At 35.3% G+C, this 21899-nt stretch overlaps 1 protein-coding gene across 4 annotated transcripts in view; it reads left to right on the top strand.

The window, feature by feature from the left end:
* The window catches only part of WDPCP (WD repeat containing planar cell polarity effector), a 382460-nt gene that overhangs the window by 309123 nt on the left and 51438 nt on the right, over positions 1-21899 (top strand). For all 4 annotated transcript variants that reach the window (XM_053890729.1, XM_053890730.1, XM_053890728.1 and 1 more), the window contains one exon: positions 17454-17613. In XM_053890729.1, coding sequence (XP_053746704.1) covers positions 17454-17613 — 160 coding nt within the window. The remainder of the gene's footprint in view (positions 1-17453; positions 17614-21899) is intronic.

Here is a 21899-nt window from a genome sequence, read left to right as displayed (position 1 = left end):
GATAAGAACCATATGATCTTCACAAGAGATGCAGAAAAAGCAATTGACAAAATATAGTATCCTTTCTTGACAAAAACCCTCAAGAAAATAGGGATAGAAGGAGCATACCTCAAGATCATAAAGGCCATTTATGAAAGACCCACCACTAATACCATTCTCAATGGGGAAAAACTGAGAGCTTCCCCATAAGGTCAGGAATACGACAGGGATGTCCACTCTCACCATGTCGTTCAACACAGTTTTGGAAGTCCTAGCCTCAGCAATCAGACAACAAAAAGAAATAAAAGGCTTCCAAATCAATCAAGAAGTCAAACTTTCACTCTTCACAGACGACATGATACTCTACATGGAAAACCTCAAAGACTCCACTAAAAAATTGCTAGAACTTATAGGTAAATCCAGCAAAGTCGCAGGATATAAAATCAATGTACAGAAATCATTTGCATTTCTGTACACCAATAATGAAGCAGCAGCAAGAGAAACCAAGGAATCGATCCCATTTACAACTACACTGAAAACCGTAAAACACCTAGGACTAAACCCAACCAAAGAGGTAAAAGATCTGTATGCTGAAAACTATAGAAAGCTTAAGAAAGAAATGGAAGAAGATACAAGGAAATGGAAAAACATACCATGCTCATGGATTCAAAGAATAGATATTGTTGAAATCTCAATACTACCCAAAAAATCTACATATTCAATGCAATCCCTATCAAAATAACACCAGCTTTCTTCACAGAGCTAAAACAAACAATTCTAAAATTTGTACGGAATCAGAAAAAAACCCGAATAGCCAAAGCAATCCTGAAAAAGAAAACCAAAGCTGGAGGCATCACAATTCTGGACTTCAAGCTGAATTACAAACTGTAATCATCAAGACAGTATGGTACTGGAACAAAAACAGACACACAGATCAATGGAACAGATTAGAAAACCCAGAAGTGGACACACAAATGTATGGCCAAATAATCTTCAACAAAGTAGGAAAGAGTGTCCAATAGAAAAAAGTCTCATCAGGGGCGCCTGGGTGGCGCAGTCGGTTAAGCGTCCGACTTCAGCCAGGTCACGATCTCGTGGTCCGTGAGTTCGAGCCCCGCGTCAGGCTCTGGGCTGATGGCTCGGAGCCTGGAGCCTGTTTCCAATTCTGTGTCTCCCTCTCTCTCTGCCCCTCCCCCGTTCATGCTCTGTCTCTCTCTGTCCCAAAAATAAATAAAAAACGTTAAAAAAAAAAAAAAAAAAAGTCTCATCAGCAAATAGTGTTGGGAAAACTGGACATTCTTCATGTACCTTGACTGCTTTCTTACACAATATACAAAATGAAGTCAAAATGAATGAAAGACCTAAATGTGAGACAGGAGAACATCAAAATCTTAGAGGAGAAAAGAAGCAGTAACCTCTTTGATCTCAACCACAGCAACTTACTAGACATGTCTCTGGAGGCAAGGGAAACAAAAGCAAACATGAATTACTGGGAACTCATCAAGATAAAAAGCTTCTGGACAGTGAAGGAAACAATCAACAAAACTAAAAGGCAGCCAATGAGATGGGAGAAGATATGTGCAAAAGACACATCAATAAAGGGTCAATATCCAAAATCTATAAAGACCTTAATCAAACTCAACACCCAAAAAACAAATAATCCAGTGAAGAAATGGACAAAAGACATGAACAGACACTTTGAAAGAAGACACATAGATGACTAAAAAACATGAAAAGATGCTCAACATCATTCATCATCAAGGAAATAAAAATCAAAACCACACTGAGATACCACCTCACACCTGAAACAATGGCTAAAATTAACAACTCAGGAAAGGTTAGCTAGGATGTGGAGAAAGGGGAACACTTTTGCACTACTGGTGAGAATGCAAACTGGTACAGTTTGGAGGTTCCTCAAAAAATTAAAAATAGAACTACCCTAAAACCCAGCAATTGCACTACTAGCTATTTATCCAAAGGATACAAAAATGCTTATTTGAAGGGGCACATGCACCCCAATGTTTCTAGGAGCACTGACAACAGCCAAATTATGGAAAGACCCCAAATGCCCACCGACTGATGAGTGGATAAAGAATATGTGGTATATATGTAACAAATAAATATTACTCAGTAACCAAAAAGAATAAAATCTTGCTATTTGCAACAACGTGGATGGAACACATATTATACTAAGTGAAATATAAGTCACTCAGAAAGAAATATCATATGATTCCACATATGTGAAATTTAGGAAACAAAACAGATGAATATACAGGAAGGGAAGGAAAAATAAAAAGAGACAGGGAGGCAAACCATTAGAGACTCTTAAATATAGAGAACAAATCGAGGATGGGTGTTGGGTGGGAGGATGGGCTAAATGGGTGATGGGCATTAAGGAGTGCACTTGTTGGGATGAGCACTGGGTGTTATATTTAACTGATGAATCACTAAATTCTACTCCTGGAGCCATTGCTATACTATATGTTAACTAGCCTGGACTGAAACAGATTTTTTTTTTGAAAAAATTTGGATTTACTCTTCACACCATAGTAAATTCCAGAAGGATGAAGGATTTAAATCTAAACCATGTAGGGGTACCTGAGTGGCTCAGTGGGTTGAGTGTCTCACTTTAGCTCAGGTCATGGTCTTGCAGTTCGTGAGTTCAAGCCCCATGTTGGGCTTGCTACTGTCAGCTCAGAGCCCACTTTGAATCCTCTGTCCCCTTCTCCCTGCCCCTCCCCTGATTGTGCTCTCTCAAAAATAAACATTAAAATTTTCTTTTAAAAAATCTAAGTCAGAAGAAAAAAAAAGAGTGAAGTCCAATATAAGCTGGATATTAGGAATTAGGGAAACTTTCTAAAAATTAGTGGTAGGCAAAACAGATCTTCCAAAGATGTGTGAATATGCTATGCAAATGGCAAAAGGGACTTCGCAAACATTACACTAGAATTTTAGATTGACCATTTTGTGAATATATTTCATAATTTTTAGAAACATGTATGTATTTCTTTAGTATAATCTTTTAATAAAGAATAAAATGTTTGTTAACCAACAAATGTAATTATAGTTGCCAAAAGATTATTCTGTATTATCCAGTTGGGTGCACTATATCAAATGAGCCAGAGATCTTTTTCTGGCTGGAGTAAAAATATTGTGGCAGTAGAGGAGGAAAGAAAGTTTTGAAGTGTGAAAGAGATTTGACCTTCTATTGCTGGAGGAATCCTCATGGAAAGCTTGAAAGGGAATGTTCCTCCTCTAGGAGCAAAGAATAGTCCTAACCCATAGCAAGAAAAGAGTGGGAGACCTTAGTGCCATAACGTCAAGGAACTGAAGTCCATCAACAACCTGACTGAGCCTGCATCAAAATCTTTCCCATGAACCTCTAGACACCAGCCCAGCCCAGCTGACAACTTGATTTAAATCTTGTCAGGCCCTGAGCAAGAGGTTCAGGCAAGCTGCACTATATGTGGACTTCCAAACTACAGAACAGTAAAATAGATGGGTGTTGATTTAAGGTGCTAAATCTGTGGTAACTTGTTATAGGAACAACAGAAAATCAACACACAAACCTTCAAAATCCAGAAGTAAAAAGGGAAAGGTGATAAAAGTAATAACTTAAAATTAATATATTTTATAGGGAAAACACATTAAGCAAATTTTTAAGATGACTAACAAAAATATTCACAACTTACGTGAATAAAAATTTAATGTCTCTAATATATTAAAAGCTTCTAAAATACAGTAAAACAAAAGATGCACATTCCTGAAGAAAAATGGGTTAGGAACAGCGTGCACAGCAAATTAAAATCACCCTGAGATATTTTCCACCTGTTAGATTCTAAGTCTGACAGTATATGCCATTGACAAGGTTGTAGGAATGAATACATACACTGCCAGTGGGAATGCAAAATAATAAAAGTCCTATAAAAGAGAATTTGGCAATATCTAATAAATGTATAAAGTAACTTTGATCCAGAAATCTCACTTCTAGAAATCTAATCCAAAGACACCCATACACAAACATGTATACACGGAAAGATGAATGCACAAAGCTATTCATTATAACACTGTTTATGATAACCCCTCCCCTCCCCCCAAAAAAGACTGGATATAATCTAAATATTCATTAAAAGGAGAATAGTTCAATACACTATGGTACATCCAAATAGAGGAGAAATGTACAACTCTACACACTATAGACTGATGTTCAGAATCTACTAAGAATAAAGAACAAAGTGAACAAAGAATATGATACCATTTATCTCAGTGTATTTTTGTTTAAATATCTACAATAGTTATTATAGAGAAAAGGGTACAGGCGTAGAATTTATAGTTCCTTGAATATGCTTTTCTTTGCAGAGTGGACTCTGGAACCATTAATTTTACATAATTATATGGAGCTTTTTAAAAAATAATCGTAAAAATGAAACAAAACTAACTAGGTATCCAATTACTGCCATAATAATGCAGGAATTATTCTAAGTGACTTTTAAAATTCAGTGTTTGTAACTACACATATGAATAGATATAAAAATGGTCTTTCAAAACAATCTTCAGCTGTTTTACAATCATAATCAGTGGCACTATTATTAAGAATCCAAGAGTCAGACATGTGGTGTGGGATACAGCAAATGAACATTTATGATGATGATTAAGAACTAGGGTTTTCAACATAGGAGAATGGTGATATTAGTAATGCTGATGAAAAAAACATCTCTGTAGACCTGAAATTGAATTAATAATCTCAGTATTAACTAATGATGTAGTTTCTATTTGAAAAAAAAATAATAATAAAAACCAAACCAAACATCAAACAAAATGACACAAATAAATGGGAAGATGCCCCATGCTTATAGATTGGAAAGAACAATATTGTTAAAATGTCCATACTACCGAAAGCAATCTACAGATTCAATGTAATCCCTATCAAATATCAACATTTTCACAGAACTATAACAAATAATCCTCAAATTTGTATGGAACCACAAAAGGCCTCAAATAGCCAAAGCAATCTTGAGAAAAAAAGAATAAAGCTGTAAGTATCACAATCCCAGATTTCAAGGGATACTACAAAGCTGTAAGAATCAAAACAGTATGGTACTGGCACAAAAACAGGCACAAAGATCCATGGAACAGAATAGAGTCCAGAAATAAACCCACACTTTTATGGTCAATTAATCTACAACAAAGGAGACAAGAATATGCAATGGGGAAAAGACAGCAAATGGTGCTGGGAAAACTGGATAGCTACATACAAAAGAATGAAACTGGGCCACTTACTTAATCCATACATTAAAAACAAAAACAACAACAACAAAAACTCAAAATAGATGAAAGTTCTAAATGTGACACCTGAAACTACAAAACTCTGAGAAGACTATATAGGCAGTAATAACTTTGACATGGGAAGGGAAACCAAAGCAAAATTAAACTATTGGGACTACACCAAAATGAAAAGCTTCTGCACAATGCAAGAAACCATCAACAAAATAACCTACTGAATGCGAGAAGGTATTTACAAGTGACATATCCAATAAGGGGTTAATATCAAATATATACAAAGAAGTTATATAACTTTACACCCCCCACAAAATAATACAATTAAAATATAGGCAGAGGACCTGAATTGATATTTTTCCAAAGAAGTCATACAGATCGCCAATGGATACACGGAGATACTCAACATCACTAATCATCAAATGAAAACCACAAAGACATATGTATCACCTTATATAGAGAAAAAGGAACCCTTGTGCATTGCTGATGGGAATGCAAATTGGTATAGCCACTGTGGAAAACAGTATGGAGATTCCTCAAAAAATTAAAAGTAGAAATAGCATACAATCCAGTACTTCTACTTAAAATGAAAACACTAATTCAGAAAGATATGTGTACTCCTGTATTTATTACAGCATTATTTATAACATCCAAGCTACAGAAACAATCCAGGTGTCTATGATGAATGGATAAAGAAGATGTGTGTGTGTACACACACACACACACACACGCGAATATTAGTCATAAGAAAGAATGAACTTCTGCCTGGATGGGCACAGATGGAGCTAGAGAGCATTATGCTAAGTGAAACAAGTCAGTCTGAGAAAGGCAAATACCATGTGATTTCACTCATGTGGAATTTAAGAAACGAACAAAGAAGAAAAAGAGACAAACAAGAAAACAGACTCTTAAATACAGAGTACAAACTGGTGGTTTCCAGAGAAGTGGATGGGTGGAATGGGTAAAATAAAGTGGATTAAGAGTACATCTACCTTGGGACACCTGGGTAGCTCAGTCAGTTAAGCATCCGACTTCACCTCAGGTCATGATCTCATATCATAGTTCATGAGTTGGAGCCTTGCACTGGGCTTTGTGCTGACAGCTCAGAGCCTGGAGCCTACTTCAGATTCTGTGTATCCCTCTCTCTCTCTCCCTTCCCCACTCGCACTCTGTCTCTGTCTCTCTCTCTCTCTCTCAAAAATAAACATTAAAAATTTTCAAATTTTAAAAAGAGTACATTTACCTTGATAAGCACTGAGTAATGCATAAAATTATTTCATGATTATACTGTACACCTGAAACTAATATGTATTAATTATACTTCAATAAAAATTAATAAAAAGGGGAAGCACTTATTTTTAAAGAGATACAATATAAAATATTTCAAATAAAATGATCTGTCTAGGATTTGCTTCAATTATTATTCCAGGGGTAGAGTATTGAATGGTAGAGGATTGAGAAGAAACAAGATTGACCATAACTGGTAATTACTGAAGCTGGATGATGGAGAATTAGCTAAGGGATCATTATTCTGTTCTCTCTGGTTTCAGACATGTTGAAATTCCATAACAAGATGACTGTGGGGTGTGTTTATGTTTAAATAACAAGCTGGAATAAATAAAAGTACTCTTGTAAATATCTTTGTACACATTATGCTAGTGTTTGTAGAAGATAATTTCAAAGTATAGTATATTGAGTCCAAAAAGAAATATTTTTATGGACACTGCCAAATTTCCCTTTAAGTATTGATTTACCAACAATATACAATCAACAATATACAAGATACCCATTTCTAAAATCCTCACCAATAATCTGAGAAGTTAGATGACCTACCCAAGACCAGATGGCACAACCTAGAATAAAACTCAGATAATGGTCAGTAATTATCATATTGCCTGAGTCAGTAGTTCATTAATTTGAACAGTGTTTAAATCTGTAGTTGAGTTCAAAAAAGGAGATAGGAGCTAAGAGAACTTATTGCTGTCATACACTGGTCTTCTGAAATAAATGGCACTATTTCCTTGGTTATCTTATACACGGTTCTTTAAATCTCTCTCTTCTTTTGTTGGCTATGTGCCTTCAAAGGAGATGTCCGTTCCAGTCTAAAATCTCCCAAAGGTTTTCAGGGTAAAACACATTTCAAGATGTGCAATACATGGAAGAGTGAAAATCTTATATGATATTGTTTGTTAAACTGACAGCTCTACTTAACAGAAGCCATTAAAATATTTACAAAGTAGCAGCTGCTCTAGTAAAAAAATACAGCTTTTTGGAGGCATGAAAATAAACAAGTTGATAAGTACAAGGTAAGCCGTTTGACAGCTTCTTTGTGTGCACTGCACAATATACAGAAAATTCTGATATTTACAGAGCAATTATAATACAAAGCCTTTTAAGTTAAAAGGACATAGAGCAAGTAAGAACTGTTTACAAGAATTCTTCATACTGATCTTTTAAACAATTTAGAAAGCCCCCAGACATAATTCTTTAAGAAGTGCTAGGTTTTTGGTGTTTTTTCTTTTAAATAAGCTTTATTTTTAGAAGATAATTATATACACGTCTCCATCTATAAACTGAATTTAGCATATGGACTACCAGTTTAAAATCTTTGTTCTAGGAAAACAAAACAAAATTCTAGGTAATTCCTGCTTTTGGCAGACAGTTAAGATTACCCAATTCACTGACTCTTAGCCCAAACCCATACTCACTCTGCCTACTGAACACAAACGTATGACTATAAAGTAATAGATCACTAAGGATATAACCTCTCCATACTCTGTCCTCTGGCTCCATCCCAAACAAAATTCTGCCGCTTGGTAGTTTGTTAGTTTAAGACTTTATCCTTTATTTACTAGGTGGAGCCAAACTACTAGTCATGCCTATAACATTCCCTGAAATTTAGTAAGCTCATTATTATATTTTTAAGTAAAACCACACTAATATAGCTATAATCTAAGACCATATGCCTTATAGTAAAGAATAAATACTGTTAAAACAATCCTTTTTTTTTTTAATTTTTTAAATGTTTGTTTATTTTTGGGAGAGAGCGAGCGCGAGTGAGCATGAATGGGGGAGGGGCAGAGAGAGGGAGACAGAGAACTCGAAGCAGGCTCCAGGCTCTGAGCTTTCAGCACACAGCCTGATGCAGGGCTCTAACCCACGAACTGCGAGATCATGACCAGAGTTGAAGTTGGGTGCTTAACCAACTGAGCCACCCAGGTGCCCCATAAAGCGACCCTTTTTTTTTTTTTAATGGTTCTCTCCTGCTGACATTTCCCCCAACTGCAACAATAATCATTTGCTGCTACTGTTGATTTTACTTTCATTTTATATTCAAGAAAGCACAATTGAAGCATACCTACCCTGTCAAGGACAGCCTTTATGTCTTCTTCATGTTTATATCCCCTACTCAGTAGAGCAACCTACATGGAGCCAACTCTCAATAAAAGTTTGCTTATACAAATAACCAAAGCCTATTTTCACATTTGAAAACAGAACCACCTCAGAACTCCATTTATTGTCAGAGATCCATACAGTCTCATTTCAGCCTTATTAGTAAGCAAAGAGTAAAAATGTTATGGCACATGTAATGGTATTCTACAAAATAAGTATGCTTATGATACAAGTACTTTCTACAAATATTTTCATCCTTAAGATAATACTAACAGATCTCCAAGCAGAATTTATTACTTCAAATTATTGGAAGGAGATAATCGAAGCCATATGTATTTTGTAATGGACAAGAAAAGAAAATTGGTAACAGGGTAATTGGGAATAGGACTCAATGTGAAAATAAATAGTCTTCTTTGCCTACATGAAAGCTATTTACTTATTACCTGTTATAGTTTTAGGCACTATGGAAACTAGTGACTTCACTGTGGAAGGAGCAACTTCAGCAAAATGGTGGACTAGGAAGCTTCAGACCCTTGTTCTCCCATGAAGACACCAACCTAACAGCTATGAGGAATAAAATACCTTTGTGAGAACTCTAGAAAATAGTGAGGGGCCATAGCACCCACACCAATGCATAAACAAGAAAAGGGGTGGTTCAGAAGGAGTAAAAGAATTCATTGCATTTTGCTCACCATACACACCATTCCTCACCTCAGTAGGGTGGTACAATAGGAAGAATATCACCCAGTAACCAACCCCTTCCTTGAGACAGAAGAAATAGAGTGGAACTCAAGTACAGTATTCTGGCTTCTCTGGGAAGTGTACAAGGAACTGACTTCTGTGTTGCCTGGCTTGAGATGTTAGTAAGAATGACAGCAGCATAGTTTAGATATCAGATTGGAGGCCAGTGAAAACAGAAGTGAGTGCCTTGGTGCACTGAATATCAGAGGCTCTCAAGTCAGCAGGCAGGCACTAGGCAGAGCAAGAGAATAAGGGCAGAAGAATTCAATAGAAAATGAAATCTGAGAACAAATGGGAAATCAAGACACACACACACACACACACACACACACACACACACACACACACCTGTATATACTAAAAGCACACAGATCATTTGAAATCATTGAGTCAGAGGAACAAAAAGAAAACAGAATGAAGAAAAAGTGAAGAGAGCCTAAGAGACTTATGGGTCACCATCAGAGTCCTAAAAATGTGTTATAGCAGTCGTAGAAGGAAAAGATAAAGGACAGAGAACTTACATGAGAAAACATTGGGAAGTGGCTGAAAACTTCCCAATCTAAGGAATGAAATGAAAACACAAACTGTAGATCAATGAACTCCAACTAGCATAAACATAAACAGACCTAAGTTATAACAAAACTGTTCAAAGTCAAAGAGAATCTTGAAAACAGCAAGAGAAAATGACTTGTCAAGTACAGATTATCAGATTTCTCAGGAGAAACCTTGCTGATCAGAAGAAACGGGATGATATACTAGAGAGCTAATGACAGAAGAAAACTGTCAAACAAGATTATTGTGTCCTATAAAACTGTGCTGAAAAACTGAAGGAGAAATTAAGATCTTCCCAGATAAATAAAAGCTGAAGGAATTTAGTACTACTAGACCTGCTATACAAAAAAAAAAAAAAAAAAAAAAAAAAAAATACTAGGGACTCCTGCAAATTAAACCAAAAAAAATGCTAGACAGCAACATGAAGTCCTATTAAAGTATAAAGTTACCCAGTAAAGGTAAAAATACAAATATAGAATCCTGTATTACTGTAAGTTTGTTACATAAATCCACTTTTAATTCTTGTACAGAGTATAAAAGACAAAAACCCTAAAAAAACTATAAATCTATGTTAATAGGTATACAATATATAAAGATATAATTTGTAACAATAACAAATGGGGGAACAGAACCATAAGGGGGTAAGGTTTTGTATGTGATTAAAGTTACCAGTTTAAAATAGATTTTTTAACTTTTAAGATACTTTATATAATTAAAATTATATCCAAAAGAAAAACTATAGAATACACACAAAAGCAAATGAGAAGGAATTACAACATATCACTACAAAGAAAAAGTCAAACACAAAAAAAAACAGTAAGAGAAATAAAGGACAAAAAAGCTGTAAGACGCCAAAAAACAAGTAACAAAATGACAATGGTAAGTCCTTCTGGGTCAATTAGTTTAAATGTAAATGGATTACACTCCTCAATCAAAAAACACAGATTGAGTGGATTAAACAAACAAGATCCAATAATATATTTCATACAAGAGACTCACTTTATATTTATAGGCTGAAAATGAAAGCATGGAAAAATATATTCTGTGAAAATAATAACAAGAGCAAAGCTGTCTGTACTAATAGCATCCATAAAGACTTCAAGTCAAAAACTATCACAAGAGACAAAAAAGTATATCATATAATGAGAAGGAGCACAACTCACAAGGAGGATCTAACAATTATAAGTATTTATTTAGCAAACACTGCAGCTCTTAAATATATGAAGCAAACACTGACAAAATTGAAAGGAGAAAGAGAGAGTAACAAAACAATAGTAGGAGACTTCAGCACCCTTCTATCAGTAATAGAAGAACAACCAAACAGAAGATCAAAAGGACATAGAGGGCTTGAACCACACTATACACTAACTGGACCTAACAGACATCTATGCAACACTCACACAACAGTGTAAAATACATTATTCTCAAGTGCACATGGAGCATTCTGCCAGACAGACCTTAAGTCAGGCAAAAAAACAAACAAACAAACAAACAAAGAACAAAAAAACAAAAATCCAAGTCTTAACAATGTAAAGACTGAAATCTTAGAAAATATCTTTTGCAAACACAATGGAATATAACTAGAAATCAACAGAAGGAAAACTTAAAATTCTATAAATATATGTGTATTAGGGTTCTCCAGGGAACAAATAGAATATATAGCAAGATACATGAGGGGATTTATTGTAGGAATTGGCTCACATGATTATAAAAATTGAGAAGTTCCATGGTACACCATCTGCAAGCTTTAGAACCAAGAAAGCTGGTGGTGTATTTCAGTCCATGTGTAAAGGCCTGAGAATCAGAAGCACCAATGGTTTAACTCCCAGTCTGAGGCCAAAGGCTTGAGAACAGGGATGGGGGATGGGCAGCAACACTGGTACAAGTCCCAGAGTTGAAAAAGCCCAATGAATGAGGAATTCCAACATCAGAAGGAAGGAGAAGATAGATGTCCCAGTTCAAGAAAACAGACACAATTCACCCTTTCTCTGCCTTTTTGTTCTATTTGGGCCTTCAACAGATTGGATGATACCTACCTAGTAGACTTTTTTATTTAGTCTACTGATTCACATGCTAATTGCTTCCTGAACTCATTCACAGACATACCCGAAAATAATGTTTTACTGGCTATCTGGGCATCATTTAACCCAGTCAAGTTGACACATAATATTCACCATCACAACATGGATATTAACACCCTTGTAAATAAACGATGGCTCAAAGAAGTCACAAGGGAAATTAGAAAATATCTTGAGACAAATGGAAATGAAAACACAATATACCCAAATTTTGGGGATGCAGCAAAAGCAGTGCTAAGAGAAAAGTTGTATCAGTAAATATTTACATTAAGAAAGAAGCAAGATGTCAGATCAACAACCTAAATTTATACCTCAGGAACTAGAGAAAGAAGAACTAAGCCCAAAGTTAGCCAAAGGAAGGAAATAACAAAGATCAAAGTTGAAATAAATGGAGGCCAGAAAAATAGAAAAGATCAAGGAAACTAAAAGCTTTTTTAAAAAACTTCAACAAAAATTGACGAATCATTGGCTAGATTAAGAACAAAAAGAGAAAACTCAAAAATAAATATCAGAAGGAGGGGCTCTTACAACCAATACCACAGAAATAAAAAGGATTCTAAAACTACTATGAACAACTACATGCCAACAAATTGTAAAACCTAGAAGAAATGGATAAATCCTAGAAATGGATAAATCAAAAAGAAAAGTCCAGTGACGGCTTCACTGGAAAGTCCACTACACATTCAAAGAAGACCACCAGTCCTCTTCAAACTTTTACAAAAAAAACTGAAGAGGAAACAACAGCCCATACTCATTTTATGAAGCCATCATTACTCTATGTAGGAGTGCTGACAATACTAATTCCATCTTTGACCCTACCATCTTGTTCATGTTCATTTGATGACCTCTCTTTTGGGGTTTCGTGTTCCAGGCCCCTTGGAGATTAATATACATGCCTTAGGCTGCCAAGGCTAGGATGAGGTGGAAGGCATGTTTTAGCCTCCTGTGAATCTGTTAGCCATAACACAGCCTTTCCCCCTCATGATGCACAGGTGGTGCCACAAGATCTAATAAAAGGTTAGCTGTCAATTAGGTACATGCAAACCCTTTGAGGTACATGTTAACCCTCTGATCTCATTACACTATCCTTCTTTGTGTCCCCTAGCTCTAATAAAATCTGTGGACAAAGGTCTGGATTTTCTGGAGAATAACTATGTAGTTGCCATGGATCTCCCCCACCTGATTGCCCCATCAATAAGTTACCATGAAAAAAACTCTGTGTATACTGTATGGAATCACCACCTTCATATTCCTGTCTTAAAGTGCTTTCTCAATTTGGGGGATACTTTAATGTCCCTCCCCGACTTTCTAGCACCCTAATACCAAAGCCAGACAAAAACATTAAATAACAGAATATACCAATATTTCTGATGAATGCTGATGCAAATTCTTAACAAAATACTACTAAACCAAATTCAGCAGCATATTTAATACATTATACTCCAACTAATTTATTTCTGGAATGCAAGGACAGTTCAACCTACAAAAGTAAATTAATGTAATATACCACAATAACAGAATGAAGGACAGAAATACCCTCTCATAATAAAAACTCAACAAACTAAATAGAAAAGGAAAGTATCTTGACATTAAAAAGACTCATATTAAAATTATTAAAAGCCCACCACTAATATCATAGTTAAAAGTGAAAAGTTGAAAGCTTTTCCTCTACAATCATGAACAAGACAAGGATGCTCTCTTTCTCGATTTCTTTTCAATATGGTGCTGGAAATCCCAGCCAGAGCAATTAGGAAATAAAATAAATAGGGGTGGCTCAATTAGTTAAGTGTTTGACTTCAACTCATGTCATGATCTCACAGTTTGTGAGTTCGAGCCCCACACTGGGCTCTCTGCTGTCAGTGCAGATCTGGCTTTGGATCCTCTGTCTCCCTCTCTCTCTCTCTGCTCCTCCCCTGCTCACACATACTTGCACACAAGCTCACTCTCTCTCTCCCCAGAATAAAGAAACCTTTAAAAAATAAAATAAATAGAGGCATCCAAATCAGAAAAAGACCCTTAACTATACAGAACTGTAGGCTACTGGAGGGAATTGGTGGGGAGGGATGGGTAACATAGGTGATGGGGATTAAGGAGTGCACTTGATGTGATAAGCCCCAGGTGTTGTATGAAAGTGTTGAATCACTGTATTGTACACCTGAAACTACATTATACTGTATATTAACTAACTGGGATTTAAATAAAAACTTTTTTTAATTTTTAAAAAATGAACAATTTATAAAGAAAAATTTTAAAAACAAATCCAATCAAGAAAAATTAAATTCTTAGGAATAAACCTAAGGAGGTGAAACACCTATACACTGAAAAGAAGAAAACACTACTGAAAGAAAATGAAGAAGACAGTAAAAAGTGAAAAAGCATTCCTTGTTCATGAGTTGTTAAGATTTACTGTTAAAATGTCCTTAGATCCCAAAGGAATCTAAAGATTCAGTACAATCCTTCTCAAAATCCCAATGACATATTTTGCAGAAACAGAAAAACCTATCCTAAAATTCATATGGAATCTCAATGGACCCTAAAGAACCGAAATAATCTTGAGAAAGAATAAAGCTGAAGGACTCACAGTTCCTCATGTCAAAACTTACTACAAAGCTACTGTAACCAAAACAATAAATAGTATTGGCATAACAGCAGACATATAGACTGATGGAATAAAACAGAGAGCCCAGAAATAAACCCTTACATATATGGTCAAGTGATTTTCAACAAGGGTACCCAGTCCAGTGCAGGAAAGGACAGTCTTTTCAACAAATGGTGCTTGGAAAACTAGATATCCATATTAAAAAGAAATGAAGTTGGGGAGCACCTGGGTGGTTCAGTAAGTTAAGTGTCCAACTCCTGATTTTGGCTCAAGTCACAATCTCACAGTTAATGGACTGAGCCCCGTGTGGGGCTCTGTGCTGACAGCATGGAGCCCGTTTGGGATTCTCCCTCTCCCTCTCTCTCTGTCCCTTTCCTGCACATGCTTTTTCTCTCTCTCTCAAAATAAATGAATAAACATTGTAAAAAAAATGAATTTGGACCCTTAACTTTCACCATCTATGAAAATTAACTCAAAATGGACCAAAGGCCTAATTGTAAGACCTAAACTACCCAACTTACAGAGATAAAACAAAGAGAAAGCTTCATGACATTGGATTTGGCAATGGTTTCCTGGATAGGATACCAAAGTAGGCAACAAAAATAAACTGGACTGCATCAAAATTTAAAACTTTTATTCATCAAAGGACACTATCAACAGAATGAAAAGGGCAACCCATAGAATAGGAAAGAATATTTGAAAATCATGTATTCTATTTAGTATATATGTAGTAAGGGTTTAATATCCAGAAAGATAAAGTACTCCTAAAACTCAACAACAAAATCAAACAATCTGATTCAAAAATGGACAAAGGGACTTGAATAGATATTTCTCCAACAAAGAAAATCAAATGGCCAATAGGCACATGAAAATATGTTTGACATCACTGATAATTATGGACACAAAAGCAAAACTATAATGAGATATAGTTATATGTGAGTTATATGTGAGCACCTCACATCCTTTAGGATGGCTATAATAAAAAAAAGAAAGGAAAATAACAAGTGTTGGCAAAACTGGAAAAATTGTGGAGTGCTCTTGGTGGGATTGTAAAATGTTGCCACCACAACAAAAAAAATGGCAGTTCATTAAAAATTAAAAAAAATATATACCTTACCTATGATCCAGCAACTCCACTTATAGGTACATATCCAAAGGAATTGTAATCAGAGTATCAAAAAGATATCTGCACGCCCATCTTCATAGAAGAATTATTAACAGCGGCCAAAAGCTGGAAGCAACCCAAATCTCCATGGACGATCAAATGTATAAACCAAATGTGGTTCTGTGTACACACACACATGCGCAGTGGGATATTATACAGCCTTAAAAAGGAAGGAAATCCTGGGGGTGCCTGAGTGGCTCAGTGAGTTAAGTGTCCAACTCTTGATTTCTGTTCAGGTAATCATCTCATGGTCGTGAAATTGAGCCTGGCACATGGGGGTCTGGGCTGGAAATGGAGCCTGCTTAAGATTCTGTCTCTCTCCCCACCCTTCCCCCCTTCAAAAAAATTTTTTTTAAAAAATTGTTAAGAAAGGAAGGAAATCCTACCACATGGATGAGCCATGAGGACATTATGCCTACCACATGGATGAGCCATGAGGACATTATGCTAAGGAGAATATGCCAGTCACATAAATACAAATACTGCATGATACCACTTAAATGAAGTACTAAAGTAGTCAGATTTATAGAAACAAAAAGTAAAATGGTGGTTACCAGGGCCTAGAAGAAGGGAAATAGGAAATAAATAGGGAGTTTTTTAATGGGTGTACAGTGTCAGTTTTGAAAGCAGAAAATATTTTGGAGATCTGTTGCACAATGAGGTGAATATACTTAATACTAATGAACTGCACACTTAAAAAATGGTTACCATGGTTGGAACACCTGGGTGGCTTAGTTGGTTAAGCATCCAACCCTTGATTTCAGCTCAGGTCATGGTTTCATGAGTCTGAGCCCCATGTCGGGCTCTGTGCACTGACAGTGTGGAGTCAGCTTAGGATTCTCTGTCTCCTCTCTCTGCCCCTCCCTGGTTCATGCTCTGTCTGAAAGAAAGAAAGAAAGAAAGAAAGAAAGAAAGAAAGAAAGAAAGAAAGAAAGAAAGAAAAGAAAGATAGAGAGAGAGAGAAAGAAAGAAAGAGAAAAAGAAAAAGAAAAAAAGAGAAAGAAAGGAAGAAAGAAAAGAAAAACAAAATACACACATGCACAGGGTGCAGTCCTAAGAGTTTTTGGCTTTTAATAAGATTTATGTTTTTTCAGATATGTTTTTCACAACTTCATCATGTTTCACAATTTTTCTAAACAATGCCCTGTCAAAGTTGCCAATATTAAAGTTTGCTTTCTTCATCTGTATGATGTGGGAATAACAAACTCTCTGTACACTTTAAAATTGTAATTAAGACTAAATATTAGAAAGATACTTTCCTTTATTGCTTTCAAATTATGTTCAACATATGGAGTGTAAAATAATTCACCTCTCACAACTTTCCAATATAATAAAATATTCCAGTAATTTGTTAACAACAAAAAATATTTGATTAATAAAATGCTGGCTAAAAACACTATGAATGAAGTTACAAGTGAATTTTTAAAGTCTAAACTCAGAAACATTAATTACTCAGTTACCAAATTCCCCTGGGTTGAGCTAAGTGTAAGAATGACAGAAGTCATAGGGGGACTATGACTACAAGATTTCCACTGCACATTATATAGTTAATTGACAAATTTTTAAGTTTCATTGGGATATGTGAAAGATTTTCCTGTAATCATACTTATGAAGGAGTTATCAGAAATTTTATTTGATTTTAACTTATATCTTGATCATTTTTTAACAGAACTCCTGGGGCCTTTGGACAGAGGAGATACGCTAAATGAAGCTTTTGTTGGCCTATCTTTAGCTCCTCAAGGAGAAGACACATTTCCAGATGACCTCCCTCCCTTTTGTTCAGTCCATAAACATATTCAACAAAGAACACAGAATGTCTCTTCTAACAGGTAAGATATGTTGAACTGAGTAAAGTGCTCCACAAAGTATTTAGTATTAAACAATTTAAATATTCCCTTTTTAAATGCAAACTAATAGTTAAGCAAGATTTCAAAATATCAAAGAAAAAAATGTGCATTTTCTCATGGCAACAACTTTATAGTAGTTTGTTCATGCAACAGCAGTTATGATGTAATTGAGTGTAAACAGAGTATTGTTAGGATGAATGTTATTGCAAACCAACATGAACATGAAATTACTATAAGATACTAAATTCTAGTCTCTGTTGCTAAATTTTAGGATTGTGAGATTATTAGATTAAAATATTAATTTTTAGTATATTCAGTTTGAATTATAATTTATATGATCATACTTATGAAGGTTACCATTAGTTTTTGGAATCTGATAATTGATAACTCATATGTATGTAGCTGATTATATTGGGTTATTGAGAAAATAAAGGATAAATGTGAAGTAAATATACTAGACAAAGTAATATTTATAATGGTAGCTATGTTAATTATGATAATGCTTTGAAGCAAAGGTCAGCAAACTTTTTGTGTAAAGCACCAGATATTAGGCTTTGTGGATCATACAGATTTTATCACAACACTCAACTCTGCCATCTTAGTATGAAAGCAGCCATAGATAATACATAAATAAATGAGAGTGGCTGTGTTACAGTAAAACTTTACTTACAAAAATAGGCAGTGGGCAGGATTTGGCCCCTATTCGGTAGCTTACATACCTGCTCTTAAGGATCCCAACTATATGCAATTACTGTGAAGAGACCATATTTTTCATATATATCATATTTCAATATATTCCATATTTCCTATCAATTATACATGCATACTTAAAACATCCTTGAGAAAAATGCTTCAAACTACATAGTTTGGTTAATAGTAAATAAAGGAGAATTTCCAGGTATGGCAAAGTTTAGAGGTGAATAAATCCTGTCCCCAGCAAACAGTTTTAAAACTGGACAAAAACTACGATTTCAGGGCTCTGAAATCAAAAAGGGCAAACAACAATTTGATAAGCATTTATTCATGAAGTAATGCTGAACTTCTAGTAATGAAGGGGAAATCTGATGTTCTGGTGCTGCTCCCATCCTTTCACCACTCCCAAGCTAGTTCAGCCTTGTAGTTAGTTCTAGGGTAGCACCGGCTGTGAAAAACAACAGCTAGTTGACATGATGTGGAGCTTTTGAATGGAAAAACCCTTGCCCAGCACTATTATCGATAAAAATAGCAAACTAACTGTCAGCAAAAGTAACAAATTTGATAGGAAATGAACAGGGAAAGCCACAGTTCTACTAGCCTGCTTAGGTCAAGTGACAGAATGGGAGACTAGCCAAAAATTTAACCAGAAGATCCTGGAATAAGACTGTCTAATTAAGCTCTTTACACATTCCTGATAGAGTTGTATGACCTCTTAATTCTTTTGGCTCCCTTTTATATTGCAGGATCCTAAATTTTCCCCTTTTGCTTCTTTCTTCCTTCACACCCAACTGCCATAAGGTGCTTCTCCCTTTCTACCTTTTTCACCCACTCATCTCCCCACCCCGGAAACTGTGCATTTAAAAAAACTATCCCTTCAAGTTGCATGGTGTAGTTCATGCTAAGAACACCAGGAATTGGAGATCATGCACTAGCATTTGGCGTTTTTTCCATTTTATTTACAATTGTTTGGAAGTTCTCTGTCAAGTCATGCTGAAGCTGTGGCTTTCATGCAGTTTGTTTCTTCCTTATTATGTTCTATACTGTTTATAGAGGAAGTACTGAGAGGTGGAAAGGAAAGCAGCCATTATTATCTTCAACTACCTGGCAGTCCTACTTCTTTATTTACTTTTTTAAAAACAATGTTACTGGCGTATAATTTACATGTACCACAAAATTCACTCCTTGTAAGTATACAATTCAAATATGTTTGCTGAATGTATAAAGTTGTGCAACTACCACTACAGTGTAGTTTTAGAACATTTCCACTGCCACAAAGTTCCCTTATGCCAATAATTTACAGTCCATTCCCACTCCTACCTCCAGCCTGAACCAGTCATGTGTCTGCTTCCTGCCTCTAGAGGAATTTCATATAAATGATATCATACAGTCTGGAAACTTCATAGAAATTAATTCATACAATATGTTGTCTTTTTTTGTGTCAGCCTTCCTTCACTTAGCATTATGGTTTCTGAGGTTCATACATGTTGTAGTGTGTAGTTTATTCCTTTTTAATTTCTGAATAGTATTCCGTTGTATGGATATACCATATTTTGTTTATCCACTCACCAGCTGCTGGATTTTTTAATTACTTGTAGCTTTCGGCTACATGAATAATGTTGATATAAATATTCACATAAGTCTTCGAGGGAACATACGTTTTCATTTCTCTTGGGTAGATATCTAGGAGTGGAACTGATAGATCATGTTCTCAGTTTATATTTATCTTGTTAGTTTTTAGAAACTACCAAATTGTTTTTCCAAAGTGACTAACATTTTACATACCCGTCAGCAACATACAAGGGTTTCAGTTTCTCCATATCCTCACCTGTGGTTGGTATTGTCAGTCTTTTTTATTATAGCTATTCTACCAGGTATAGTGTCTCATTATGGTTTTAATTTGCATTTCCCTAATGACTAGTGATGTTGAGCATTTTTATGTGATTATTAGCCATTAGCTTATCTTCTTTGGTGAAATATTTATGCAAAACATTGTCCATTTTTTAAATAAGTTCCCTTATTATTGAATTATAAGACCTCTTTATATATTCCTCAATTTGAAGTCCTTTATCACATAATATGATTTGCAAATATTTTCTCCCAGTCTATGGCTTGCCCTCTCATTTTCCTAACAGTGTCTTTTGAAGTGCAAAAGTTTCAAATTTTGGTAAAGCACAATTTAGTTTTTCTTTTATTGATTGTACTTTTATATATAAGAAATCTTTTTCTAAATGAAAATCACAAAAATTTTCTCTCATGTTTTCTCCTGGAAGTTTTATAATTTTAGCTTTACATTCAAGTCCATTTTGAGTTAATTTTTATGTCTCATATAAGGGTTAAAGTTCATTATTTTATATATGAAAATCTAATTGCCTTTACTCCTTTGTCAAAATCAATTGACCATACGTGTGAAGATTTATTTCTGGATTTGCCATTCTGTTCCATTGGTCTATGTGTCTACCCCACAAAAACAAGTGTCAGACTTAGCTATACAAAGGGCTCCAATGAACCGGAATCTCACAAAATACATTCCAATACCACAAAAATAAACAGGAAAAAGATGAAGAGTTCTATAGAGTTATACTGCAAAGAAGCAGAAAAATGAAGACCAACATATATCAGTTGAGAAAAATTCTCTCCCCTAAAACAGGCATGAAGTACAAGAAAACTGTACAACACTTCAAGCACTCTGGAAACCCACTCTGAATTAGATGAAAACTAAGAGGAGAGGCAGGGAAGAGGAAGCTCAGTGCATTCAAGAAACAAAAGGAAGCAAAATATCTTAGAAATGAAAAATAAATTACAAGGCATTCCAATGGGAATAAATTCAAATTAAAATTTAAAAGAAGGCACTGAAAATGACAGAAAAAAATCCTCAAGAAAATAGGAATTGAGGGATATATTCTTGATATATATAACTTAGTCCTAATACTAGTATCTTCTTTAATGGGAAATCACTGAGGGCATTTCCACTAAAACCAGAAACAAGACAAGAATACCCACTATCTCTGCTACTGTTCGACACTGTACTAGAGGTACATTACAGTTAGCCATTACAATTAGATAAATCAACTAGATCAAAGGTTGGCAAACTATGGCCCAGTGGCCAAATCCAAATCTGCTGTTTTTGTAAAAAAAGTTTTATTAGAACACATCCACACCCATTTATTTATTGTTTATGGGTTGGTAGTTGAGACTGAATGTCCTCAAAACCTAGGTAATTTACTATCCTATACTTTGAAGTTTGCCAATCCTTGAAGTAGAGAATAAAAAGTGGTAAGGAGAGGTGCCTTGTTAACTCAGTCGGTTGAGTGTCCTACTTCAGCTCAGTCATTATTTCCTGGTTCGTGGGTTCAAGCCCTGCCATCAGGCTCTGCACTGACAGTATGGAGCCTGCTTGGGATTCTCTCTCTTCCTCTCTCTGCCCCTTCTCTGCACTTGCTCACTCCCTAAACAAACAAACTTTTAAAAAAATTGGTAAGGAAATAAAACTATCTCCCTTTTCAGTGATATGACAATATAACAGAAGACTACTAGGGAATCAATGATAAAATCAAATATTTTAAAAATACAGT

This window comes from Panthera pardus, unplaced genomic scaffold (genome assembly GCF_024362965.1).
Source record: "Panthera pardus isolate Hobbes unplaced genomic scaffold, ASM2436296v1 HiC_scaffold_25, whole genome shotgun sequence".
NCBI lineage: Eukaryota > Metazoa > Chordata > Mammalia > Carnivora > Felidae > Panthera > Panthera pardus.
This window is presented reverse-complemented; position numbering and strand designations above follow the sequence as displayed.